Source organism: Balaenoptera musculus, chromosome 8 (genome assembly GCF_009873245.2).
Source record: "Balaenoptera musculus isolate JJ_BM4_2016_0621 chromosome 8, mBalMus1.pri.v3, whole genome shotgun sequence".
Lineage (NCBI taxonomy): Eukaryota > Metazoa > Chordata > Mammalia > Artiodactyla > Balaenopteridae > Balaenoptera > Balaenoptera musculus.
In genome coordinates, this window is record NC_045792.1 from 43,637,680 (window position 1) to 43,665,584 (window position 27,905).

The following is a 27,905-nucleotide window of genomic DNA, read 5'->3' on the forward strand; positions in this document are numbered from 1 at the left end:
GCCAGGAAAGACAGAGGAGCTCTCACAGAAAAGGATGATAATTAAACTGAACGAGGAGGCACCTGGAAATAGTGCTACCTTATAATTACTGGCGATCAGACTGGCACCCTGCAACCTGCTCATAAGACCAGCATTCTCTCACCAGCTCCCTTCCTCACCCTGGGCGACTTGTTTCCTCTCTCTGGGCCGCCTGCTCTTCAGCTGCAAAACAAGGGCTTTAGTGCCTGTGCGTGTTTGTGTGCGCGCGTGCGCGCAACTAAACCCTATAACGTTAGCAGGCGGAAAAAAATCCTAATACACAAAAACTGCAAGTTTGCACTACAACTGAATTCCCCTGTGGATAACAGGCAAGCAACATTAACAGGAAACCGACAAAACCCAGCAAACAAAAGGAAGTGAAAGTTTTGGAAAACGGAAGGAAGAGTAGTTCTCAAACAGCTGGGCTGGCTCGGGGTCGCACGTAAAATAGTTCTGAGGATAAAAGTTAACTGAGTGAGGACGAAGTGGGAAAGACAAGCAAGTAAAAGAAAGCTCCACTAGTTAGGTCGCTCTCTCTCTCTGGGCCTTTTTCCCACCTTCAGTCCCCCCTCCCCCCCGCCTCCCTCACCTCGCTTCTCTCGGTCTCTCGCTGACATTTAGCCTCCCCTCCCCCTCACCTCTCTGTCTCTGTCTCTCTCCCTCTTTTTCTCTTAGTCTCTCTCTCTCTCTCTCCGTTACTTCTCAAGGAGCGAAGGAGCGCAGTCTGGGGCGCGCACGGACCAGCTGTGGCTCAGCAGTCCTCTTCGGAGGTGTCCCTTGGCAACTGAACCTGGTGCTGGGCTCTCTGGGCCTGAGGTCCGACGGCCGCCAGGTGACGGGCGCGCTCTCCAGAGGCCCCCACCTAAGGGGCGGCGCCACTGGCAGGCGCCCAGCCCACCGCGGCCCCGAGACCCCGCCCCCCGCCGGGTTGCCGGTTTCCCGCACCTCTATTTTAAGGCACGAGCACAGCAGCGGTGGCCTCAGTCTCCGCCTGCAGTGCTTTGGCTCGCGTCCCTTCCCCACTTCTCCTAAGGGCCTTGCCAGCATGGGTCCCTGGCCCGGCTCGCCGCTCGCCGCCCTCCTGCTGCTCCTCATCCGCGCTAGCAACGTGCACTGCGACACTCCTGCCAACTGCACCTACCCTGACCTGCTGGGCACCTGGGTCTTCCAGGTGGGCCGCAGCGGTTCTCAGCGCGAGGTCAACTGCTCGGTTATGGGTAAGCCGCCGGCGCCCTTGGACCCGCTTCCTCCCTGTACCTACCCGGGGCTCCTTCCCTTCGGTCCCTGAGCCCTTCTCGCCGCAGCGCCCCCGCTAGCGGGAGGCCGGGAGGTCCTGGCTGGACTTGGGGTCCATGGGGGGCGTGCCCTCTCCCGCTCCAGGGCAGCGACGTCAACGTGGAGCTGCTGAGAACGTCTCACTTCACGCGGTCTTGGTTATTCCCGGGCCCCCAACACTATTTGCAAGAACTTTTTTTCCTCCCCCTTGATTTCCGTTTCTTGTTTTGGGGTTTGTTTGGTTTGTAAGAGAGTTGAGACCGTGCAATCTTATCTCCCCATCCCATCTGCAGTATTTTATTGTGCCAGTGAAAAATGAGCTCAAAGACTCTTGAGAATATAGCTTTTAAAGTTTTCTTTTATTAGGTTGTGGGAAAGAGCCCTTAAGCCCAGAGATTTTGATGTGGACAGTTTCATGTATTGCCGGGGGGGGGGGGGGGGGGGGGTAGTGATACCCACCAGGGTTCTTGGCCTTCGCCAATCAGAAATTGACTACAGGCCAGACAGGAAGTTCAGGCAAGGTTTTATTGGGCCCCTGCTGCATCAGGGCTAGTGAGAACAAATAACAAGCTTGTACCTTATATGGGGTGAGGGTAGGGGGTGTTCCATTGGTGGGGGGGAGGGGTGGCTTGGGTTGTTTGCCCACTCCTCTGGGGGTGTTGAGTGCAGGGGGCATGCTCAATACCCAGTGTTTGCTCCGGACACACAGTTTTTGCTCAGGGCTCTTCAGAAGTGGCAGTTAAGTTTTTTGCTTTTTTGTATCTTTTTGTCCATAATGGGGCCCAACTGTGCATGCACGCAGTTATTTTCAGTCCCATATAGTTTCTTTGTATTTTGTTGCTGGAGGAGGTTTGTCCAGGTGCAAGCATTGCAGCACTTCAGCAGAGGGTCCCAGGTCCCAGCCTGTTTCAGTAGTATATAAAAGTTTTGTTTTTTTTTTATACCTCTTTGGCCAATAATTATATTTTGAAATGCCCAGAGCCAAGCACAGTGCCTAGCTCATGGAAGGCTCTCAATAAATATCTAGTATTTGAACACTCTGGAACATTCCATATGCCCTCAGATAACATGGCTATCCCAAGGACAAAGAATTTAGTGAAGGGAGAAGAAAAAACACACAATCTTGGGTCAGGAGAAGCACTCTCGTTCTGCCCAAACCTTTACCACACTGTGGCTTGTGCAGAATGAGTGAAGCTCTCAACTGCAATTTCCTTGTTAACAGAGACTGCCAGGTCATCTGTCACTAGACGGACTTACTCAACTGTCCAACTCCAAATGACTGTGTGGCATTTCATAGTACTGGGCATTATAACCATTTTCTCTTTTAAAAGTTGAACTTGGAGATCCAAAGCAGAAGGGAGATGAGGATTTGCAGTGTTGTGTCCCATGGAATCTCCTATTTCTGAGCATTAATCTGAAACATGGAAAAATTGTCCAAAGTGTGGAAACCTCCAGACTGGACACAGCAGAACCCTTTTCAGGCAGCCTCTGCCTATATTCCATACCTTTGACCTTAATCTAATCAATTAAAGACACCCACAGATCTGAGTCCCCATTTTCTGAAGGTTAAAAGTTTAGTTCCCTTCAGCACAAATTAGCTGTATAGGATAAAAACCTTGAGTTTGCTGAATACTTTGAAAGGGTTCAGATTCCGAGGTTCTGAACTGTACAGCCATTTAGAAGAAAGATATCCCATTTCTTCTCTGAAGAGATCATTTCCTTTGTTCTTATGATCTGGTAGCAAGTCTTTTTATATTTCCACTTTTTGATTACCATTTTGTCTTCTCATTTCTGCTGGTCATTTTCAACATTCCCCATTTCTCCTTTTCTTCAGTGGAAAAATTTCTTCAGTGTTTGGATGCTCTGGGAAGGTAGTAGCTGTACTTTTTGGGGTCTCTCTGCCTGCTGGGCTACTTGGACATATCTTTTGAGCCTTTGCTTCACATTCTTGCCTGAGATCCCTCTGGGATTATGCAGAGGGAGGCAACAAAACAGGGACTCTCATACATTCACAAGCCAGATCCACCCACATTCAGTAGCATGAAAGGAAAGCAGCTTAAAAATAATGGAAATTATAGAGGAGCTTTTACCTCCCATTGAAGTCCACATAATTTTCCTTTGTTGTGCATTTTCTTTTTTTTAGGACCACCAGAAAAAAAAGTAGTGGTGCACCTTAAGAAGCTGGATACGGCATATGATAGCTTTGGCAATTCTGGCCATTTCACCATCATTTACAATCAAGGCTTTGAGATTGTGTTGAATGACTACAAGTGGTTTGCCTTTTTTAAGGTTAGTGTTGTTGGAATATACATTCATATTTTCAATGATTTGGTAACTGAAGCTTCTTCTAATGAGGAGACCCTCAGTATTTTAATTTTAGATTAAGAAGATAATCAGAATTGATACCAATTTTCTGAAGAGAAATTAGATGGTGTAATTTTGCCACTTTATTTAAAATTATGACTTGAGTAGGTTTAAAAAAAACACACATGATCTATATTTGAGTATGTATGATCCATCTCTATTTAAATTTACATTTTGGTAAGTATGACTAAATTCTTTATTTTCTTTATTACTACACCTTTATCTCTAATTGTTGCCTTAGTCACTTGGCTTTGTACCGAATCTGTTGGAAAGATAGGGTTTTTATTATTATCTTGAGGTTATTATACTGTCCCTCTTATCATCGTTTGTTAGCTTTGAGAAATTGACCTAAATGACTCATTGAAGTAGTATAATGTACTAAATGTATTTATGTGAATAATTTATTTGACTAAAGTGGGACAGAGATGGAGAGCCTTGGAGTTACTCCTTGGGCTAATTAAAGCAAAAGGTAGCCTAGCCAGCCCAGCTTGTTTTCTTCTCTCACTAGGGAAGAACTATTGTCCATTCTTATGGTCTTACGCATTGCTTCTAATTACAGACACACTCTAGGGTAAAATAGTTGAGCACAAATTGCAGTCCATCCCCGATATCCATCTGAAGTTGGAACGTTTCCTATTAGCAGGGTATTAAATGGTTTAACTAAATTGAATATGCAAACCTGAGACTAGCTATTTCTTTTTTTTTTTAATTAATTAATTTATTTATTTTTGGGTGTGTTGGGTCTTCGTTTCTGTGCGAGGGCTTTCTCTAGTTGCCGCGAGCGGGGGCCACTCTTCATCGCCGTGCGCGGGCCTCTCACTGTCACGGCCTCTCTTGTTGCAGAGCACGGGCTCCAGACGCACAGGCTCAGTAATTGTGGCTCACGAGCCTAGTTGCTCCGCGGCATGTGGGATCTTCCCAGACCGGGGCTTGAACCCGTGTCCCCTGCGTTGGCAGCCAGATTCTCAACCACTGCGCCACCAGAGAAGCCCTAGCTATTTCTTATTCTAAATAAAGTATAAGTAAAGACAGTTTTTCATGGGTTAGTGTCAGTAGCCTTTAAAACATCTGGTAAGAGTTGGCCAATTACAGGAATTTGTGGGAAGGTGAGGGAATGATTCTGTTAAAGATTATGAAAGACAAAGCACCAGCAAAAGACTAATTTCTAAATTTATTGTGATTACTTATGTGGGTTGTGGCTTAATCACTAACTAGGATATGTTGTTAACATCGGAGCCAACCAAATTTCTTAGAATAGTAATGCCCAATACTTTTTTTTTTTTTTTAACTACGAGGACCCCTTCTTAATTGAAAAAAGAAAAGAGAGATGGGAAAAGTTGTCTCCCCTCACCTGGATTGGCTGTCTGATATTCAGCTGGTGGGAACCAATCCATCCATGCTGGCCATTGAGGGCCAGCAGTCTATTTTATTAGTTGAAGGCCATGCTTGACCAGTTATTAAATATTTTTAAATATCACCCCTAGATACTATGTATTTTTAAAAATCATAGCAGTATCTGTATGAGTTTTAAAAATTGTAGTGTGTATGCAATAAATGTGATTCCATCTGAATATAATTCTTGGTCTGCATATTGATGAGCCTAGGGCTTTGTAGACCTCTTGTAGGTACTCTGTTACAGTCCTTCAAAAGTTCTTTGCCTTCAGGTGGGGAGTGAATTGCCTATGGAATTGAGGCACAAGGAAAGAAATATTCAAGACAGTTGTTACCGTGTACCTTCCTCCTTCCTCCACTTCTTCCTCTTGCCCCTCCTTTTCCCCACCATTCCCTTCCCCTTCTCCTTTTGTTGATACAAAATAGGTAATCGATATTTATTTAAAACATGAAAAAGAAGTAGAATTCAGTTGAGAAATAGGTTGCATAAATTACTTAAGTACAAGATAGGGTGTAGTATATAAATAGATGAGTGAATAGTTTTACCCATTTGGCTTAGAAGACTTTTCATTCTTCACTTCTGTAGAATTGGAGAAACTGGTGGTGGAACTTCTAATGACACCATTAATTACCTGAGACATAATCAGAAACAGGCAAGGGCAGTTTCCCTCCGGTAATATTTTCCCATCAGTCTGTCTGCTCTCAGCTTGAATAGGAGTCCGGAGATGGTGGGGACAGAGGGAATGGCTGGTAGCTGAATGAGGAATCAGAACACTTCTTTGTACAGTTGACCCTTGAACAACACAGGTTTGAACCGCGTAGGTCCACTTATACAGAGATTTTTTTTTCAATAGTAAATACTATAGTAAATATATACACAATCTGAGGTTAGTTGAATCTGCAAATGGGGATCCAAGGTTGGTTGATTCCTTAGATGTGGGAACCTGTATATTGAGGGCTGACTATAAGTTATAGGTGGGTTTTCAACTACTTGGAGGGTTGGTGCCCCAAACCCTGCGTTGTTCCTTTGTTCAAGGGTCGACTCTCTTTCTCTTTAAATCACAGTATAAGCAAATTTGGTATTTTTCTGTAGCCTCAGAACATTAGTTGCAGGTCAATAAAGGCTTTTTAAAGCCAAATGAAGTTGTAAGTGTTCTCAACCATATGTGGGAATAGTCAGTGTATACACTGCTGTAGGGTAGAACCCTACCTGACCATATGCTTCTGGACAGCATTCTCTTATTAGGAATAAAAGTAGAAGAGTGTTCTTCTGCTACTGATTTCAGTGTATTTTTTAAAGTGTCCATTTGACCAGAACCATTATCAGGACCATGTTTTCTTTTCTTCCTAAAAAATCAGCCACTCTGGTCAATAGTTAGATCATGTGATAAGGATCATAATTTCAATAAGCAGAGCAGAACATACACAAGATACTTGATTTTAAAATTTCTCTTAACACAATCAAGTAGTTCCAGATAAACATATTTTGCAGAGTGATAAAATGCCATGTTCTTTTAGCAAATCCAACTGAAAAAGTAATGGGGAGTAGCAGAGTTTAACAGATTTAAGAAAAATGATAAAGTGGAGTTGACTTTACATAATAGGGCAGTCAAACACTTTTGGAGTGATACTTATTAACATAAAAGGCTTGCTGGATTTTACCCTAAGCCTCAGGGTATTTCCTACAGTGGTGCTGGGGAATCCATGCTGGGTGTGTAACTCAAGAGAGCTCACCTGTTTAATGAATAAAGCATGCGAGATTTTTTTTCTACAGATTTTAGAAGTATCTTTTCAATGAAAAATAATTTATTTTTAAAAAAGAAAAATTATCAAAATATAAGCAGTGTTTTACTATTCAAGTTTAGGTGTCTTATGTAAACTACACCATAATCCACTCAACCTACTGCTATTGCTGAAATATCTGACAAATTTTTGCCATTTATACCCTCCACTGTTATTCTACAAATCCGTTGGATTTCCAGGTGTCTCCCTTAACTCATACCAGACCCTACCACTTGTTTCCTTTTGCCCTCTTCAGATAGGCTTTCATGAGGTTGTTTCTTAGAGTTGTTCCTGCTGGTTTGCTGAGCGGGTGTTACATGCAAGGTATTCTATTAGGTTCCTGCTCCGCCTTCTGTTCCCCCAGATCAGCCCGCAGCTCAACAGAACAGACAGCTTCCACATCATTCTCCCTGCATTCCAACTTCGGAGCAGTTGTGACACCACTTTTATTGCTAGGAACTTGCTTTTATTAAGTTCTACTTATTCAGGCCTCACCTGGAAAATAAGCAGAATTTTTCAAGAATTGAGGTTCTTCGACCTTTTTTTCCTTGGTTTTAACTGCTTAAGAGATTGGGAGTGGAGTGGGGATGGTTTTTTTTTTTTTTTTTTTACATAGGACTTCAAGCTAGATAAAAGCTTGGAAGGAAATCTTGACACTGGAAATTTATACATAGTTTGAGTTAGGCAGGAAGCACTAGGTTTATATTTTTGAAAGACACTTTTTTTCTACTCAACTTCCAGCACAGATTCAGTTATCAGAAAATTTTGGCGGGGTTACAAACTCAAATGAATTTAGGGCTCACCCAGGCAGATACCTAAGCATTTAAAACAACTTTTGTGAAACAATAAGGAGTTATTCAACCTATGGCAAAATGGAAACTTTCCTAGAGGCATTCAGATTCAGTTTTCCTTTAAAATAATGCGCTGGCCAAAATAAAAGACTATCTACACAAGCCAGTTTCTAAGACTATCAAATTTTAATAGCATTACCATTTGATTATAATTGGCACACTCCAATAAATTTGCACCCTTTAAAAGTACCTGCAGATGAAAAACAACCAACCTCTTATATAGAAACACACAATGTAACAAAACAATGTAAAGGATGTTTGATTATGGCTGACTTTGTGATGGGTGGGTAAGCGATTGTTATTTTCTTCTTTACACTTCTGTGGAATTTGTTCATTTTTTACCATGAGCATGTATAAAGCTCCTCTACACCATCCTCTACCGAATTGCCAAGGAAGGAAGTGGTATGAAACAAACTCAGCTTCAAAGAATACCCTCAAGTTGAATAAGCTTTCTAACCTTTTACTGTTTCTCATTTTACTTTCTCTGAGGCTGTAAAAGGGGGCAGTAGCGAATGAACTCAGGTTTTATTTTGAACATTAAGCTACTCAAGGGCTGAAGATGCATAGAAGGGAAACTAGACTCATTAGGCTGAAAACTGAATTTGGGGATAGTTAAGCAGACTTTACTGATTTCTAATTGAGTTTTTATTTGGGACCTACCAGTCTTAGTAGAACTATAAGCTAAAAACACTACCGTGAGTATTTCTAAAGCAGGTTGGTACTCAAAACAAGAACAGTATGTTGGGAAATCCATACCAGAGGATTTATTTACCCATTTTGTGTGCTAGTGACTTACAAATTTCAAGCTTGTCACAACAGTTAGAAATGTGAATCATGTGTTCCTACAGTAAAGGATTTGGGAGTCTCGTGCGATTTTTCTGTTGTGCCTTCTGGGTTCATTTTTAAGATATAACAAACTTTCAGAATATTTGTTATTGGGATAGATTTACCTGTTTTATTATAGATTCAACACATCAAGATGAGTTTGTCTTTTTTTTTAAAAATAACTTGATGTTTACTTTTAAAAGTGTTTAAATTGAGGAAAAGAATCAGAACTTAAGCACTTAACACATGTCTAGCTATTTGTTTTCTCTCATGATGTTGCTTAATCTCAACATAATGACTCAGTTTTCCATTGTAAACCCTTCGTAGGATGTCACTGATTTTATCAGTCAGTTTTTCATGCAACTGGGAACTGTGGGGATATATGATATGCCACATCTGAGGAACAAACTGGGTGAGCTCCATTGAAATATTTTTAACTTTCTTATTAAATGCAAGCTTCCCTCCTCCTTGGTGGCTTATGCAAATTAATGTTTGTTTACTCATCAGGGAGAGGAAGATGGAGAACAGAGAGATTATGGTTTTCTTATAGATTTCTTGCTTGAGCCTGCTTATTTGCTACTTCTGATCTGCCTGCACTATTTTCATATTAGTATGTTCTGTTTGCACACATCAAATTAGCTTTCTCAAGCATGATGCTTATAATGTAAGTGGACATGAAACCAAAAAGATAAAGACCCAGTTAAGGAAAGGTTGGCTCAAATTCAGTTCACATCCTTGAAGTAGCTATGCTGCCTGAGGTTGCTCATTCTTTTCTAAAAAGACTCAAGAGGGACCCATGTGAACCATGGCATTTTAGTTGTCTTCCAGTAGAGAAGGTGGCTCTTCCAGAGAAATTGACGTACCTGTCAGTCATCCCTTTGAGACATCACCTACCTTTTTCTAAACTGGTTCCTTCTCAGAACAGACTATTGACCAGGGAGAAGAGGATCTTCTTCACTCTGTACATTCTCCTCACACTTTCAGAATAGATGTTTTAATCATTGCTCTCTCTGGATCCATAAATTTAGATGTCTAAAATTTTGATGGAAAAATGGGTGGTTAGAGAGAAAAAGTTGATAGGGACTTACCCTCCCTTACATTTCATAAACAAATTTTCCCCTTTCCCTTCCTCTTTTACTTAGCTCTTAAGTAAGGAAGTAAGATATGAAAAAGGGAACTGGGGCAAGTGTTGAAAGCACCATAGCCTTATCCTGTATCAGCGTTTTTCAAACTGTTTAATGGGCCAGCGGTGGCCCACACATGTGCCAGGAAGGAATTGCTCATAAGTTGTATCACTTCATCTTGTTAAGCTTTAAAGGTTGTTCTAGGCAGCCACTAATAACACATCAAAGTGAAACTTAGAGCTGAAACCAATAAGCTCTTTCTTCTGAATTTATTTCTGGTAGTTGAATAAGTGTAGCCTGCATTAAGTAGTTTCCTTTCAGAACTTCTCAAAATCTTTAATATAGTGTATGGTGGTAGCTGAGGAGGGAGGTATAATAGGAAGGTTTTCTAAAATAAGTTTACCATTATTTCCTCACAAAAATTTAAGGTATTCTCAGAATGCAGTTTACAAAATTCTGTCTTAAAACTTTCATTCTTTCTCCTTATTAGGGAGATGCTTCTACCAGCAGAAAAGATTGACCCTAGTATTTGCTCTGTAAATGGGATAAATAGCCTTGTACCTAGAAATACTGATCAAAGTAGCATTAAGCCTACATTGAGAATTTGTAAGGTGTACATGTTATTATGTCTCGGTTGCTAGATTAGCCTCTTTATTAACTACATTTCAAAACTATATTAGGCTTATTTGGTAGCATTTAATTTAAAATGCATCTGCATGTGCTTCTTGAGCATGTTGGCTGCATGCACGATATGTATTGCTTAAGCATTCAGCTTTTGAGAATGGCGGCTTTTTGTGAATGTCTTAAATAGCATTAAAAAATACCAGCATCTGAAATACTAAATACTAGTATTTTTTTTTTTCACTTAAAGAAATTAATATGTTTAAATTTTTAAGAGACAGTATGATCCTTGTTGGCTTGTAACTCTAGTTTTTATTGTCTTTTAGTTATTAAATAGAGCATCTGTTGAGGGCCTCTTTTAAAACCACAGCCAAAAACAGACTTTGGGGCTAAGAGGCAAGAGGCAGAGCAGCATGCGGCAGTGGACCTACCTACCTCTAACAGCTAGCAGAGGCCTCTAGCAGCTACAGGCCCTTCTGGAGTCTTTATGTGCATGTAACATACAGAGGAGTCCTGGTAACCTACCTCCAAGGCAGCTGCCCTCCTGAACACTTCCTTGGAAAGCAGCAACTGCCATTTTGGAATGTGAACAACCAAAGACCAAGCAGGAAAAAGAAAAAAAATCTGGAAGTCTTAGGTGGCTTCACCATTCAGCCTTTGAATAAAAGGAACAATATGCAACACACATTTCTTTCTTATTTTCTCTTTTGAAAACTCTTCTGTTGAAATGATTTTTTTCAGACTGCTTTTAGGACTTGACTTATTTGTTTTATTTTGTTAGCAGTGCAAATTTTACTCACAGTTAAATGGACTTCCCAAGTGCCTTCTCTTTCTCTAATGACCTTGAGGAACCCCAACACCTATTATAAGAATAAAATTAGGCTTCAGCATATCTTGAGATGCACAGATACATTATGGGTGGGAAGATGGTCCCAGGGGGACATGTTTGGGGGAGGAGGCTTTCTGAGATAAACCAAACCGCTGAAGGGTCTCTTTTTATAGATCATAGATCTGCAGTACCCCTGTCCAGAAAGATGGTATGATTAATACATTTTTTTTTTGGTGTTTTTTACAATTAGGTGCCAGCCTTGTGCTAAGAACTTGACATGCTTTACGTTACAAAAATCCCATGAAGTAGATATTACTAGCTTCAATTTTCAGATAGGGAGAATTAGTCTCATACAGTGCTTAAACTCACACAGCTTCTAACTGTAGAATGATATGGGCTATTTGTCAAGTTTGTTTCACAAAGAAGTATTGGTACTTGAAGTCACATTTGGGCAGGTTTTCTGGTGAATCCTAGTCTGTAAGCATCACAAATGTTCGTTCAGTGCACTGCATTGGCTCTTGCTGAAATTTTAGGAGAAGAATTGGCTTGAACCTTAGATTTCCATACCAAATGAGGCTACTGACTTTCTTTCCTAAGCCCAGATCCCTTATTCAAGACAAAAATTTACTTTCTCCATCTCTTTTTGGTTCTCCAAATTGAAGGAGAGTTTTGTAAACTTCAAATTAAGTACACTTGCTAAATTTACTTCTCTTAATTACACTATTGTTCAAACTGATTGCTGTCTTTTAGGTCTTTCCTGCTAATGAACAATGGACTAGTTTCCTCCTCATTGGTTTAGAGCTGATTAAACATCAGCCTTGGCAAACCAAAAATGTGGGGCTACACCTAATTCTTATTGTCTGGGAGGACTTGTCCGCATCCCTTGAATTGCTTCTTGAGCGGAGGAGTCTTTCTCTAGATAGTAGGTTGTCATCATTACTTTATTGGTTCAGATAATTATTTATATCATTTGAGAGGCACTGGTCTGCTGTTCTGGGAAGGTTATATCTTATAAAAACTAAATAAGAGTACATCCGACTGCCACCTGGATACTTTTTTCTATCCTGATAATTCTTTATCACTCAGGATCTTGATGCCACCTCTGTGAAATTCCCCACCTTTCTCCCTTACTGGGAGGAATGCCATTATTTTGGTTCCAATTATACTTTGCAGGTATCTCTGCCTTGGTAGTACTAACTCTGCTGTAAATGGAATGACTTGATAGCATGTCATCTTCTTCCAGACTGAAGATCTGTGTATCTTCAGCACCTAATGCATGTAGAACTTTATCTTGGAACTTTAGTTTGGAAAATTATCCACATTTCTTTTGTCTTTTCAAAGACTTCAGAAGTAATGCCAGCTTACAAAGAATTAATTCTATAGGGTTCTAGAAGCCCAAATTAGGAACGGTGCTATGTTTATATTTTTGGTCCTCTGTTCTAAAAAAAATATTAGGTTACATAACTTACAGGGTTCTGTAAGAGTTGTGTGTTTTCAAACTGATTGTCCGGATGTAAATACTGACAAAGCAACCAATGTGTTTAAGAATATATTTAGCAAGGCATCTAAAATCACCCCTACTAAAGTGTTTTTTTTCCCCCTGTTTCTTTGAGTATCTTTGCATCTAAATGTTTGTTTTGATTATGGAAGAGAAAACTTGGGTACAAAATTGCAGGTATTTGTGTTAGTAGGCCCCATAATAGATTACTGTTTAGCATTCTCTGTTGTTAATAGCCTGTTTGTCCTTTCCTCTGGCCTTTAAACTCCTTGAGGGCAGTGATCAACGCTGTATTAATGACCATTTTATTCCTTATGTATAGTTCAATATGTGATAAATAATAGGCCTTCAATAAATATTTGTAAGAGAAAGAAAATTGAATAATATACCATTGTGTTGTTCTGTTGTTTTATTGTTGTGTTTCTGAAAGTATTTTTACCTTTGTGTGCTTAGAGGCTGTGGTGGACCCTCAGGCCATAGTTGTTGAATGACTTTGTAGAAAACAGATGAGACTTTAACATTTTATTCTGCTTATATATTATATTTTAATTTTTGTGTGAGACTGTAGAGGCTAAGATAAACCTCAGAGTTAAAAATAGTAAAGTTCTAACTTTCAGAATTACTAAAAAGTAAATTAGCTGTCAGGGGAAATAGTGAGCTTTATCTGTGACTGCAGTGGTTCCCCAAAGCCTGGATAACCAAGGACTCAAACTAGCCTAGGGTGCTGTGGGTTGTATCCGCCCCCCCCCCCTAAGAAGCACCAGCTAAAGGTGAGAGTCGATGAACTCTAAGATTTCTTCCAACCTTACAGTTTAAGAGATTATGAGCAAGTAAGTGAGGAATGAGCCAAGGGACTTTGTCTACCTTGCTGGGTGTCAACTTGCTGTTTTCTTAACTGGTTCTGGAACATATGTTTTGGTTTAAATGGAACATCTTTTCAGCCCTGGAAATAAATTTATGATCCTCCATTTTCATATGTAAATCTGATTGCCAGTTCCTTCAGTAAAACGCTGGAGGTTATTTGGTTGCAACCACTGCAACAATTTCCTGGCAGTTTCACAATTCATTAAAATTCAACTTTTTAAATAAATGGTTAAGTCTGGTTAGTGGGCAGAAAAGGAAAGCTAATCCTTGAAACTGACAGGGAAGTTTGTTTCTGAGGTAAGATGTGACACTCTTGGTTGGGTTGGAAAAATATCAATTTAGGAAAATATGCCTTGTTCTCCTTTGTTGCCATCCAATGGCTTCATTCACACTCCAGACCTGACAGCAGATGGAAGCAGTTAATTTGCACTTATGTAGACATATACAGTAAACAAACGGCAAAAAATTGAAAAAACACTCTTTGTTCTTCAGTATTACTGGAATGTAATCTCTCTATATGTATGGTGTATCATCAAACCATTTAACTTCATGCAAGGTGTTCTTTTCTGAAATGGTGAATGATATTGATGGATTAGACCTAGATGTCCAAATTTTTAATAGGTATTCCACAGTATGTATACATACATTTAAAAAATTATATACATGCACTACTATACTAACATGTTTGCTATCGAACATGAAATAATATTAAATGATTAACTATTTGATTTACTTATTGTCACAAAAACATGTCCTGCCAAAATATATCTCATTATGATATTCTTTGGAAACAATGTAAAACTATGTTTCATTATCATGATTTTGTTGCCAAAAGCAATGTAAGGATTTCTGTTATCCCATCATTTTTATTACTGCCAATTTTCAACATTTGGAAACAATTTTCTAGTTAAAATGTTTCAAGTAAAGAATTTTAATTTTGACACATTTTGTTAAAAGTATGAAAGTGTCACTGGTAGAGTTTAGAAGAATTACTGTTTGGTATTTAAATGATGTTAAATGATGTTTGGTGTTAAATGATGACAATTCAATGGGCAAATTTTAAAACAGAGACATTTGCTTTATTGATAAAACAGATTAAAAAGTGAATACCACAACGATGGAACCATTTCAAAACATGTTTTCAAAAACTCGTACCAGGAATAGGGCAAATGTAAGCTTTGTTATTTTCTTATGTTTTCTTATATTTACTTCATTAGTATTTGCAAATCCTGGTTTCTTTGCAAGTATTATTTTAAGCCACTTGTTCATTTTGTGCGAGTTAGCTTAATTACATCAGATGTACATAAGTGAGTTTAAGCAGGCACATGTAAAAGGGAATGTGCTGTGTCCTAATAACCATCTTTAGGCAGCATACTGCATATAACAGGTGAACATCTGACACTGGAACTGAGTGGGGTTATCAGTGTTGCTTTGTATATTAAATAATAGTGGAGGTTGGTTTTCAATTTTATTTCTATGTTACAAATAGAAATAGAAATTATAAGATTTTTCTTTCTAATATTTTAATGGATTGTCTTCTCATTTTGGAAAATCACTGGTTGACAGGATAAAACCCATATCAACTGCTCAGTTGACAGTTTGGGCTAGAGTATAAGTTCTTTGACAGCATGAGTAAAGTCTTAAATGGCTTTGTATCCCATGTGGTTAACAGTTGGTAGTGTTTATATTGTTACTTGTTTAGTGTTTTATAACTTTTTAAACTCTTCAAACTTCAGTGTCATCCTTATCCTCGATAGGAATCCAGTGAAGTAGATATCATTCCCATTATCAGCTGAAAAAACTGAGGCTCCTTAGTTGTGACTTGCTCAAGGTTACGTAAATGATAAGTGGCAGAACAGGGATTTAAAGGGCAAAGTCCTTTTTAACTAAAGTGCATTTTTCTCATAGCTAGTGCATTACATAAAGGAAGTATTCAAATATTTGCTAAGTATAATCAGGAAACCAGTGGAACAAAAGGTATAAGTGGTTTTTTTCCCCCCTTAGTGTCAAAAAGCAGTTGAGAAAGAGATCCAGGATAAATAACTTAAGTTCTAAAATATCCCAACCTTTTCTTTTTCAATTGGTTAACATTAGTAGGTAATTGGATGGAATTGGAGAATTGATAAAGTGAATGGGAAATTGAAGAAAGGTGGTTTCAAGAATGTTTGGCAACCCAGTGGTAATCTTGAAGAAGCAAATGGAGATTTACTGAATCCTAGTAGTTTTCTAAACTCAAGTGCTAGGGTTTGGAATTTCTTCAGATTTTATGCAATTATCTATTTGTTGCAATAGAAGTTGGCATAAATGAATAGAAACTTAAATTATGCCATCTGTGCAAGGCAGTATTCAGAGACTGATGCTTATATAAATAAAATAAATAAAAACCCTTAGAAAAAAAATTAAGCTACATTTCAAGCTGGATAGTGTGGCCAAAACTTCAACTTCTTAATTGGTAATAATGTCAGAAATCACAAAAGATGCATTTTACAATAGCAGGAAAAATGACAAACATTGAGAACATTCAAATCAAGAAAATAACGGGGGCACAGTGTGTGGTCCTCTCAAATTAAGGTACTGAATACTTGGCTTCTGGGGGGGTTAAATATCTCTTTTCTACTAAGTTGTAGCTGTCCCTGCATAGTGGTATCACAGTCCTGTCCTACCTTTCATAAGGTAATTTCAGGTTCTAAAAGAAGACTGAATTGTTTTAGACTGGGAAAACTACAGAATAAAATAAAATAAAAATTTTAAATGGAAAATAATTCCATCAATTTAATGTATAAGAAGTGGTACATAAATGGATAGCATCTCAGTAATTTGCTTAAGTAAAAACAGTTGTAGTGTTTTAGGATTATTTAGGGTTACTTAGAATGTATAAATATTCTATATAAGTAAGGAGTATGTCTAAATTATTTACCTGGCTTTGTGAATAATAAATAAGAAATCCACAGATGTAAGGACTGTGTAATTAGGAAACTTGAAGGGATATTTTGGAACTTTCAGGTCAATTTAAATTTACAAGTGGGGAAGCTGAGGTTTGGGGAGGAAAACTGACATTTCTGAAGTAATACGAGAAGTCAGAACTTGGGTCTCTGTGACCCACTTCTATTTACTGATTGATTGATTGATTGATTGATTGATTGCTGGCTGTGTTGGGTCTTCGTTTCTGTGCGAGGCCTTTCTCTAGTTGCAGCGAGCGGGGGCCGCTCTTCATCGCGGTGCGCGGGCCTCTCACTATCGCGGCCTCTCTTGTTGCGGAGCACAGGCTCCAGACGCGCAGGCTTAGTAGTTGCGGCGCACGGGTTTAGTTGCTCCGAGGCATGTGGGATCTTCCCAGACCAGGGCTCGAACCCGTGTCCCCTGCATTAGCAGGCAGACTCTCAACCACTGTGCCACCAGGGAAGCCCCTGACCCACTTCTTTTAATTATAAATTTCTTTTAATTATAAAAGTGTCACACTTCTTTTAATTATAAATTTTTCTAAGTTTCTTGTGTTATTGTTTAAATAGGACTTGGCATTTGTTGTTCTTTCTATTATTCATTTATTTATTCACTCATTCAATAACTAATTGCTTTCTAGTGCCAGTGTCCTAGTTAATGAATAAACAAAAAATCCTCTTCTCACAGTGGTTATGTGGAAAGAACAACCCTCACAGGCTATGAAAATTAAATGGGTTAGTATATATAAAATACAACCTATGAGGTTGAGTCTGTTATCATCATCCTGATTTTATAGATGAGGACATTGAAAGTACAGAGAGGGTAAGTAACTTGTTCAGGATCACACAGCCAGTAAGTGGCAGAGCTGGATCCAGTCCAGGTAGTCGAGCCTGCAGACCACGTCCTTTACCTCTGCCCTGTATCAAAAACCCTTGACAGAAAGGGTAAAAAGACTGGACTAGCCAGGACAACATAGACACCTGAATAGTGGGAAATCACCATTAGGGCTACTGGAGAATTTAGGTGACCCCTAAAAAGGGTCTTGGGCAACAATTTGGATCTGACTCATGAGAGCCAATTACTTTCCAGCCTTTTTTTTTTTAAAGGAAATAATGAATAAAGCAATGATTCTTGTAACCTTTAAACTCATATTTTAATTCTCTGTTCTCTAACTTTGCAAAGTCACTTTTTTTTTTCCCATGAAAAACATAATGCCTATTATCCCAAAAGATCATTGTGAGGCTCACATGATATAGATGAAAACCCTTTGCAAATTGCTTAAGCCTTTCCTGCATGGTTTCTAGGTATCTCCTCTCCATGTTTTTGGCAATTGACCTGTATGTTTATTTCTCTAGCACTTTGTGAGAAGACAAAGTGTATGAAGAAATGTTGCATGGTATTTGGGAAGAATGCTTTGTTATAAATTCTAGTTCAACCATCTCTTTTAGGTCTCTTTTTTTGTCCCCTGAGACTGTATTATCTTTATGTTCTCTTGAACCTCTAAGATTTCTGAGTAATCTGTAAAATGTTTATAAAGTATGATGTGATAGGTAAATGGTAAGGTCCTGTAGTTCTGTAATACTGATGGTGAAGGGTATAGCGTTGTTGAACAAATATGAATGGTAAGGATCTTTAGCACGATCGGTCACGCTTCAGTGATATTTTTCCCCCTCCAATCAAAATAACAAATCAGCCTTTCCCTCACAGGGGAAGTTCATTTGGTGTTAGCCATCATGCTTATAAGTTGTGCCAAGTAGGTGAACAAAAACCACACTGATGAGAAACATGGGGCCCATTTCTTCTAACTTGAATGCCCCTGACTCTTTTGGTACATTGGGAAAGTCATTTCATCTGTGATCGAAATTTTCTGCTTAGGTGGGGAAATTTCCCAGGCTCTTTCAAGCATGGTTAACTTGCTGGACCACATGATTTGGGTTCAAATAAATAACCACATTATTTACATGTTTATTTATTTCATTGAATTCCCAGCATCTTAAGGTCTGGGGCTGCATCAATACATATGTGCATGTGTGCCTGGCACCTAGCACCTAGCACCTAGCACCTAGCACCTAGCACCTAGCATGATGCCTGGGAAATATTATGTGGCCAATAAGCATTTGATAAATAAGTGAAAGAACTTAGCAAAGTACAAAATAGGCTATATAAATCATGGTTTTTTTCAGGAAGTGTAATCATAATCCTAGACAGGTCAGAGTTCGTCTCTAGCAACATCTGGACCATCCTTCGTAGGTGTCCTCTTCTAGGGCTTTGTAGGCTATGTTTCTTATCCTTAGGAAATAGGAATATTTTTTAAAGTGATGAATTTCACGAAATGTATATAACTATCTTCATTTTGTAAGTAACCAAGAAAATCCGACCCAAAGACCATTTTCACCTTTCATTTTTTAAAAATCATATTTCATAAAAATTTTACTTATTTGCACTCCACTTGGGTACTATTTTGTAAAGTTTTTTGCCTCTTAATACATCATAGGTTGTTTTTCTTTCTTTCTTTTTTTTTTTTGGCTACACCGCACAGCTTGTGGGATTTTAGTTCCCCAAACAGGGATCAAACCTGGGCCCTTGGCTGTGAGAGCGTGGAGTCCTAACCACTGGACCACCAGGGAATTCCCAGGTTTTCTTTTTTTTTTAATTGTTCTATGCAGAGAGGTCAGCAAACTTTTTCTTAACAGGGTCAGATAGTAAATGTTTTAGGCTTTGTGAGCCTTATGGTCTCTGTGGGAGCTCCTCAGTCCTGCTGCTGTAGCACCAAAGCAGCCAGAGATAAGATATTCAATACTATAAACAAGTGGGTCTGGCTGTGTTCCAGTAACACTGTATTTATAAAAGCAAGCAGCCTTCCCTAGCCTCTTCTACTGTAATGAACATCTTCCTGTGTTTAGCCTTTTTTTTTTCATTTATGTGTATTTGACAATTTCTACAAGTGCATCATACGAGGTTGCTGATATCGAACAGTTTTTGATCTATAAAAATAGTAGTTACAGATAGTTCAGCATAATAAATATAAACTTTATTAACCTTTTCACACAACATACCCTCCGGTGTTGCAGCCTGGTCATGTCCTAGGCCTTTATTTCAGTGTTCCTGTATCCTGAGTTGGGGCTTTAACAGGGAAATAAGGAGTGGTGGGCCAAACTCATGCTAGTGGAGATATTCTTAGCCAGAGGTAGGGAGACTGGCTTCACAGTGTTATGAACCACCAAGGAAGAAGCAAAATGTACATATGAATAGCCCAAGGTAACTTAATCTTGTGTAGCTTAGTGGCAGTGAATCCCAGGATTCAGACCTAGCTCTTTTGAATTCTAAGGCCATACATTTTTAACTCTATGCCTCAATATGATTTGAATTCAGAGTCTGATGCAGTAAGGTAGTTTTACCTTTAAGTGTAGTTTAGTCCACACATTCTTTTAAACTTGGGGTTTGCAAACTATAAGTCTGTTTTTGTAAATGAAGTTTTATTGGAACACAATGTAGTTCATTCACTTATGCATTTCCTGTGTACCTTTCACACTGCAGTGGTAGAATTGAGTGGTGATGACAGAGGACTGATAACCTGCATTTACTGTTTGGCCCTTAAAAAGAAGTTTGCCACCCCCTCAGCATAGGTAAAGTAGCATCCATTATATTAGATTGAGTCCACAAACTACATCCTGAGGGCCAAAACCAACTGTGTACTTTTGTAAAGAAAAGCATTGAAACACAGCTGCTTGCCGTGCTGATTCGTTTGTGTTGCCTTTGACTGCTTTTGTGCTTCTGTTCCGTTAAATTAAGTCAATGCCTGAAATTGTCTGTATCCAAGTCCCTTCATAAAGAAATTTAGCGTGCATTGTTTTCTTTTCTTCCTCCCATGCTCTCCGCTCTCATTCTGGATTATATATCCTTCCTCCATGAGGACATGTTATAACATGAGGGTTTTTAGGCTCTGGAGCCAAAGCATCTGAGTTCAGATCCTAGATCTATCACTATATACAGTTGACCCTTGCACAACATGGGTTTGAACTACGCGGGTCCACTTATATGCAGATTTTTTTCCCATAAATACGTACTTCAGTACTACATGAGCCGAGGCTGGTTGATTCCCTGGAAGCAGGGCCCAGGATAGGAATGGCTGACTATAAAGTAGTATGTGGATTTTTGACTGTGCAGAGTCGGTGCCCCTGCGTTGTTCAAGGGTCAACTGCAGTTATTTTTCAGTGTTAACATCGACATAAGACAACGGGCCATATTAGTGAAATAAAGTGGAGAGAATATTTAATAATCAGATTACTTTAACTCCCTCATGATTAGAATATGCTAATAAATTGGGAGGTTAACAGAAGAAAAAATTTTCACCATATGTTCTTGTACTTTGCTGGAATATGTCTTCTCTGAGTGGAAAAGTATAGTCTGACAAACTGAACAGAATTTTGTTTCTGTCACTTCACAGCTCTGTTACCTTAGGTAGGGGCTACTTATCCTCTCTGAGCTGAACCTCCACTTACTCACTGGTAAAGTGGGAATATTGGTGCCTGTCTCCTCATAGGCTTAATGAGGTAACTTTTGTAAAATGCCTGGAATGGGGCAGATGCTCTAGAAATGTTAGTTTCTTTCCCTGCCTTTCGTTCCTCAGAAGTGTTTGTTGTGTAAATTTTGCTTGGTAATCAGTGATGCTAATCGTAGAAAAGTTTATTTCTCTTCCTTTTCTAGAATAGTTCGCAAACTGAAACCTCTCAGTTTTTGTTTTGGTTGGCAGTGGCTGGTGCCTAAGATGAAACAAAAAAGGGGCATCTTTACTGTGAATGGGAGACAAGGAAACAGACCTGAGAGAGGAACACAGATTCACTTGGCTTTTCCTTTTCTTATTTGATTGCAGTATAAAGAAGAGGGCGGCAAGGTAACTAGTTACTGCCATGAAACCATGACTGGCTGGGTGCATGATGTGCTGGGCAGGAACTGGGCTTGTTTCACGGGAAAGAAGGAGGGAAATACCTTTGAGAATGTGAACGTGAACACAGCACACCTTGAGAATCTCCAGGAAAAGTGAGTTGTCGTAAATGAAAGATACATTTAGTTTTTTATAATATGTATGTGTCTATATTAATTCTTGGAAAATTTAATTTGATTATATAAAATTTATTTGACTTAGAAACATAAGCCATGTTATGTACAACTTTCCTGGAAAAATACGTTGAGTGATATAACAGAGAAGCAAGTAGTTTTTCAAAGTACTTCAAAAGTAATGGACCAATGATAGCTTTAAAGAATATTTATATAAAGGGCCACAGAATTGCAGTGACTTTTACAGAAAAGTCATTTTATTATTGCCATGTAATAATATGTTGCATAATACTTGTAGATACGGATGTTTATGTTGCAACAAATATAGGTGATGCTAATTGAACATAAGTTTTAAACAAGGACATAAACAACTGAAATTAAAGTTCTTAGTATTTATGTAGTATATTAGTTTCCTGGGGCTGCCATAACAGTGTACCACAGACTGAATGGTTTAAGCAACAGAAACTTATTTTCTCACAATTCTGGAGGCTATAAGTCCAAGATAAGGTGTCAGCAGGTTTAGTTTCTTCTGAGGCCACTGTCCCTGGCTTGCAGATAACTGCTCACTGTTGTCCTACATGGTCATCCTGTCTGTGTCCTAATCTCCATTTCTTAAAAGTACACCAGTCATATTGGATTAGGGCCCACCCATATGACCTCATTTAACCTTAATGTCCTCTTTAAAGGCCCTGTCTCTGAATACAGTCACATTCTGATGTACTGGAGGTTGGAACTTGAACTCATGAATTTGAGGAGGATACAATTCAGTGTATAACTTTCAGTTAAAGTTTTTGTTGAGTTAGGTCCAGTTTAAGTAACTATGAACCACCCAAGAGATTTCAGACTTTTATTAGTTTGGAAGGAAAAGGTAAATATTAGCAGTAGCAAATTTTCTGTTTTGTTTGGTTGTGAAATCCACTGAAAGTGTACACGAACAAATCATCCAAAGCCAGACCACACTGGCAGTGAATGACTCTGCAGCAGAGAAGGTGGGGGGGACATGAGTTCAAAGAGGACAAATTGCACTTGTCTGGGGAAGTACTCCCCAAGATTTAGACTAATTCATCCCCTCCATTTTGAACTTAGATTTTAAATTGCTTTGTTTGGATTGATCCTTGAGCAACACATTTCCTATGAAGCTGTTCACTTTTCACCCTACCACTTAGGATACACTGTGTACTGTGTACTTTTCTGACATTTCAAACATTGCCTCATTTAGTGAAGAAGCTACTAACCGGAGTGCTGAGAATCTATGTTGCCTCACTTGTAAAGTAAGCATTTAGGACTAAATTACCATCAAGGCCTCTTTCAGCTCTTAATGATCTGATTTCAAGATAGACATTTACAATTTAAAATATATTCCTGTGTCTTAAGAAACAACAACTGTAACTGGCTTTTGTTGTGTGTTAGTGTTGTCAGAAATATAATGCAGGCAGTTTTATAATCTATTTAATAAGGTACCTCTCTGGTTTCACATTTTGCAACAAATGGGAAAGGATTTTGATAAAAACATTAAAACATTATCAATGTGGTTGCACATTTTTCTTATTATTTTCAGTGCTCCCAGGTTTTTTGACTATATCAAAATACTCTCTCTGTGAACATCTAAATTAAAAGAGAAAGAAAAGTTCAAAATATGCCTAACATGTTACTCAGGTTAGGTATATCTTGCTTTGCATAATTGAATATTAATGAAAGTCTTGGATAGTGAGTCACACTTAAGTTACAGAATGTTATTTATTTATTTATTTATTTACTTATGGCTGCGTTGGGTCTTTGTTGCTGCGCGCGGGCTTTCTCTAGTTGCGGCGAGCGGGGGCTACTCTTCATTGCGGTGTGTGGGCTTCTCATTGCGGTGGCTTCTCTTGTTGCGGAGCACGGGCTCTAGGCGCGCAGGCTCAGTAGTTGTGGCTCATGGGCTCTAGCGCGCAGGCTCAGTAGTTGTGGCTCACGGGCTTAGCTACTCTGCGGCCAGAATCTTTTTTAGTAGAAATAACATGGTGAATTCTGTAATTCCTAGCACCTGGCACATGCGTGAGATACATGTTTAAGTTAAATGAATAATCAACTCCCTCAGTTTTTTTGCTTTGTAAACATGCTCTTTGTGTGTTAGACTTGTTTACATCAGTATCCAAGCATTTGGCATCAGGTAAACCAGTGCCTTTCAGATTTTAATGTTGCTGTGAATCATCCGGGGATCTTGTTAAAAATGTAGATTCTGATTCAGGTGGCCTGGGTTGTATACTTAGAGTCTGCATTTCTAGCAAGCTTCCAGGTGCTTCTGCTGGTACCGGCTCAAGAACCAAATTTGAGTAACAAGGATATAAACCAAATGTCCCTATGGAACCATTTTTTTTTTCCATCATGTGGTTATAATGCTTGCCATGCTTATATATATATTGTATACAGTTTTGCTGTCCTCCCCCCCACCTTTTTTTTTATTATTACAAAGTTTAAAAGGTACATTGTAGAAATTGTAGTGGGTGGGGGAAAGATGATGATCCTATGTTACCACTCAGAGATAACCACGGTTGTATGTACTTATGGTATAAATATAAATGTACACTTTCACAAAAATTGATTAATTCTGTATAAGCTTCTTTGATATTCTGCTTTTTTGTTTAATATAGCGTGAAGTCTTCCATATCACTAAATAATCTTCCAGACATTTTTACTGAATAAACTATATAGCAAATGAAGTACCATTATTTATTTAATCCATCCCTTATCTTAGAATATATATGTTTATAATCTATCACTAGTATAAAAATGTTTCACTGAACATCCTTATACATACATCTTAGTTCACTTGAACTTTTATTTTCATAGGATGCATTCCAATTCTAGGCTATTGATACAGATACAGGTGTAGAGATACAGAGATTGACATATCCAGTTGCCTTCCTGAAAGATTATACCACTTTCCACTCAGGCCCACAGTATAAGAGTGCCTATTTTAATGGGATCTATTTACATCAGTAAAGAGTGTATCTGAAGCTGTCTTACTTTTGCTGGCAGGTATTCTAATAGGCTCTACAAATACAACCACAACTTTGTGAACGCTATCAATGCCATTCAGAAGTCTTGGACTGCGACCGCATACATGGAATATGAGACTCTTACCCTGAAAGAGATGATTAGGAGAGGTGGTGGCCACAGCCGGAGGATTCCAAGGTAATAAAGCACATCTCTTTATCACTAATAAAGATATGTGTATCAATTGATATCCTCCTCCCTGGGCTGTTCATCATTTTATTGGTCATCCTAACTTAGACTTTTTATGTTATCTTTCCTCTGACCATCTCCCTTTCCTATTCATACATACTCGGATGTTCTCCAAGCCCTATTTATGGGTTTTGCTTTCACAGCATCTGCCCTTTCCTTTACTCTCTTTCCATTTTCTACACTTTGGCTTAGGGCTTTGTCATCTCTATCCTGTATGATGGGTCAGCTTCCTGCCTTCTCTCTCTTTGGTTTCTACCCCTCCCTGTCCCCATTCTTAGCCATTCTGTGAAATACTGCCTGTTACATCTTCTTATACCCAGCTATGATTGGGATACTACCTATTGTCTAATGAATAAATTTAGCCTGGTAATCAAAGCCACCTAAATTTGCCCATAACTGTATTGACTACCTTGACCTGCTTTCAAATAATATGACAGAAAATTACTGAAAACTTTCATCTACCTCCATTCATGACACTCCCTTTGCCTCATATACCCCTGAACTTACCTATAGAAACTGTCAAATTTGCCACCTGTAAAAATCTCAAAATCCTTTCTCTGTTTTTAGGTCCAGCAAAAAATATTCCATATTTATCAATATATCTCTGCTACCTTCAGCCAGAAGTGGCATTTCCCATCTTTAGTTTATATACCCCATGTTGTATTTCTTATGGAAAATTATATCATTCTTTGAATTTATATAGTCAGGAATTTGGTAGATTTATTCCCTCAAAACTATAGCTGGATTTAGCAGACGATGTAGTCTCTCTCACAGTTCTACCCATATCTAAAAAGAATCTTATACAGTGCTTCTCAAAGTGTATTCTGAGGAATGACTAGTCTATGAGATGCTCTGGTTAGTCGAAATTGGGAATGGGAGCATATCGTATTCCTTCTCAGATGCACTAAAGTGAAAGAGCCATCCTGTATCTGTGTGAGACAAGAAGTTGAGACCTGTTCAGTAACAAGCCAAAGGAGCACCTGGAGGAGGTGGGGTCAGCATTGGCGCCTCGGGAGACTGGGACTCCTGTCTGGAAGATTGAGCCTCAGACCCAACTGCTTTGCCATGTGTCAGGCGCCATGTTTCTGAAGAACTCTTGTAGAAAAACGTATCGTTTATGGACATCTGAGTCCAGAGCTTTCTCCAGATTCTTAAAATAATCTGGACCCAAATGATTGAGAGCCAATAATGTATAGGGTGCCTGTGACGTTTGTAATTCTCACTTCTCCATCTCCCTAATTTCTCTTTCACGGTCTTCATTTTCACACCATTGAGCTTTGTTGTCACCTTGCTTCTGTTTTATCTGTGTGTGCATTGATGGGTAAACACTCTGCCTTATAGGATGTTAGGAAGAAGGAAGTTAACAATTGCCTGTTTTGTGCCAGATAGTCACCTAAATGTATCAGCAGCATATTTAGTCTTACTGACATGGATGATGATGATGGTGGTGGTGATCATCATAATAGCTTAATAATTTAGTTAGGACTTACCAGAGACAAGGCCATGTTTTAAGCACTTGTTAATCATCATTACATTGAATTTTCATAACAGTCCTTTGCGGTAGGCATGATTATACCCATCTTAATAGGAGGTGATCATAGTTTTGTGATGTTAAGGTCTTTGACGAATGTTACACAGTAGTGTAGTAGTAGCAGTAGTAAGTGGTAAAGCCATTTGTGGCCATCTTGGTGTCTTACTTTCATCTGTTTATGGAGCTAGTCTGCCTGCTTCTACTTAGATATTTTATTTCTGTGCCTTCACTTATTTTACAGCTACCATCGCCACCATCTCCAGAGTCAAACATCAGTAATTCCTCTATTTTCTCTAAATCCTTTGTAGGCCATCTTCAATTTCTCACATCTGCTTTCTTGGTCAAAATCTATTAAAAGTAAGAGAATGCAGCTATTTAGGCATACTAAAATTAGCAATGGCAATATACAAAACCAATATTATTTCACTGGGGAAAATTACTAGATCCTGAAAAAGAAATGGGTAATTTATACAACTTAGTTGTATAATTGACACGTTGTATAATAGACACATTGAAACACTGATAAGACAAGTGCTCTTTGGATCTGAATCTACATTCTAGCCGGCCAGGTGGTTGAAATCATGGAATCATCCTCAAAGGAAAGAATATATATTGACATCAAATGTCTATTTCCATCCTAGGCCCAAACCTGCACCAATAACTGCTGAAATACAGAAAAAGATTTTGCATTTGCCAGCATCCTGGGACTGGAGAAATGTTCATGGTACCAATTTTGTTACTCCTGTTCGAAACCAAGGTAAAAAAAAAGTCCGATTTTTTTTTTTCATTAATTCATTCTGAAATATTTATTGAACATTTACTATGTGCCAGGCTCTCAGATTTTGGGGATACAGAGGTGAATAGGTATGATCCACTTTAGTAAAGAAATGGAAAATATATAACTAATGAATACTCACTTCTTTTTGTGTCCATGACAGACTTTGGTAGTAGATAATCTCTCCAGCGGAGCTCAGCATTTCTTCAGTATCCTTCTCAGTATGTTCCAGGTAGCTAATGAAATTAGAGTGATACGTAAGCCAAACTCATTTGCCCTCCTAGTCACAGAGACTTGTGTAGAAACAAAGAATTGCATGCAGCCAAAATTGGTCTTCCTTGTCTTCCTTCTGCAAGTGGTTTGGTGGAATCCTTTTTTTTTTTTTTTTAAATTGAAGTATAGTAGATTTACAATGTTGTATTAGTTTCAGGTGTACAGCAAAGTGATTCAGTTTATATATATATATATTCCTTTTCAGATTCTTTTCCATTATAGTTTATTAAAAGACATTGAATATAGTTCCCTGTGCTATACAGTAGGTCTTTGTTGTTTATCTATTTTATATATAGTAGTGTGTATCTGTTAATCCCAAACTCCTAATTTATCCCTCCCCTTTCCCCTTTGGTAAACACAAGTTTTTTTTCTATGTCTGTGAGTCTGTTTCTGTTTTGTAAATAAGTTCATTTGTATCATTTTTTAGATTCTACATGTAAGTGATATATGATATTTGTCTTTGATTTACTTTACTTAGTATGATAATCTCTAGGACCATCATGTTGCTGCAAATGGCAATATTTCCTTCTTTTTTATGGCTGAGTAATATTCCATTGTGTATATATACCACATCTTCTTTATGCTGGAATCCTTCTTTACTACCTGTCTGCCCACTATACCCCCTTTTCCTCCCCCATCATTTAGTCTTTAATTACTATA

General features: G+C 38.6%; 1 protein-coding gene across 3 annotated transcripts in view; it reads left to right on the forward strand.

Moving 5' to 3' along the window:
* Positions 1-960: 960 nt before the first annotated feature.
* CTSC (cathepsin C) overlaps positions 961-27,905 on the forward strand; it is a 40,925-nt gene continuing 13,980 nt past the window's right edge. Inside the window, exons 1-5 of one of the 3 annotated variants that reach the window (XM_036860974.1) lie at positions 961-1,235; positions 3,437-3,582; positions 21,257-21,423; positions 24,460-24,615; positions 26,839-26,954. In XM_036860974.1, the coding sequence (XP_036716869.1) occupies positions 1,064-1,235; positions 3,437-3,582; positions 21,257-21,423; positions 24,460-24,615; positions 26,839-26,954 (757 nt within the window). In that variant the 5' untranslated portion in view covers positions 961-1,063. The other 2 variants (XM_036860975.1, XM_036860976.1) reach the window with 2 other exon arrangements.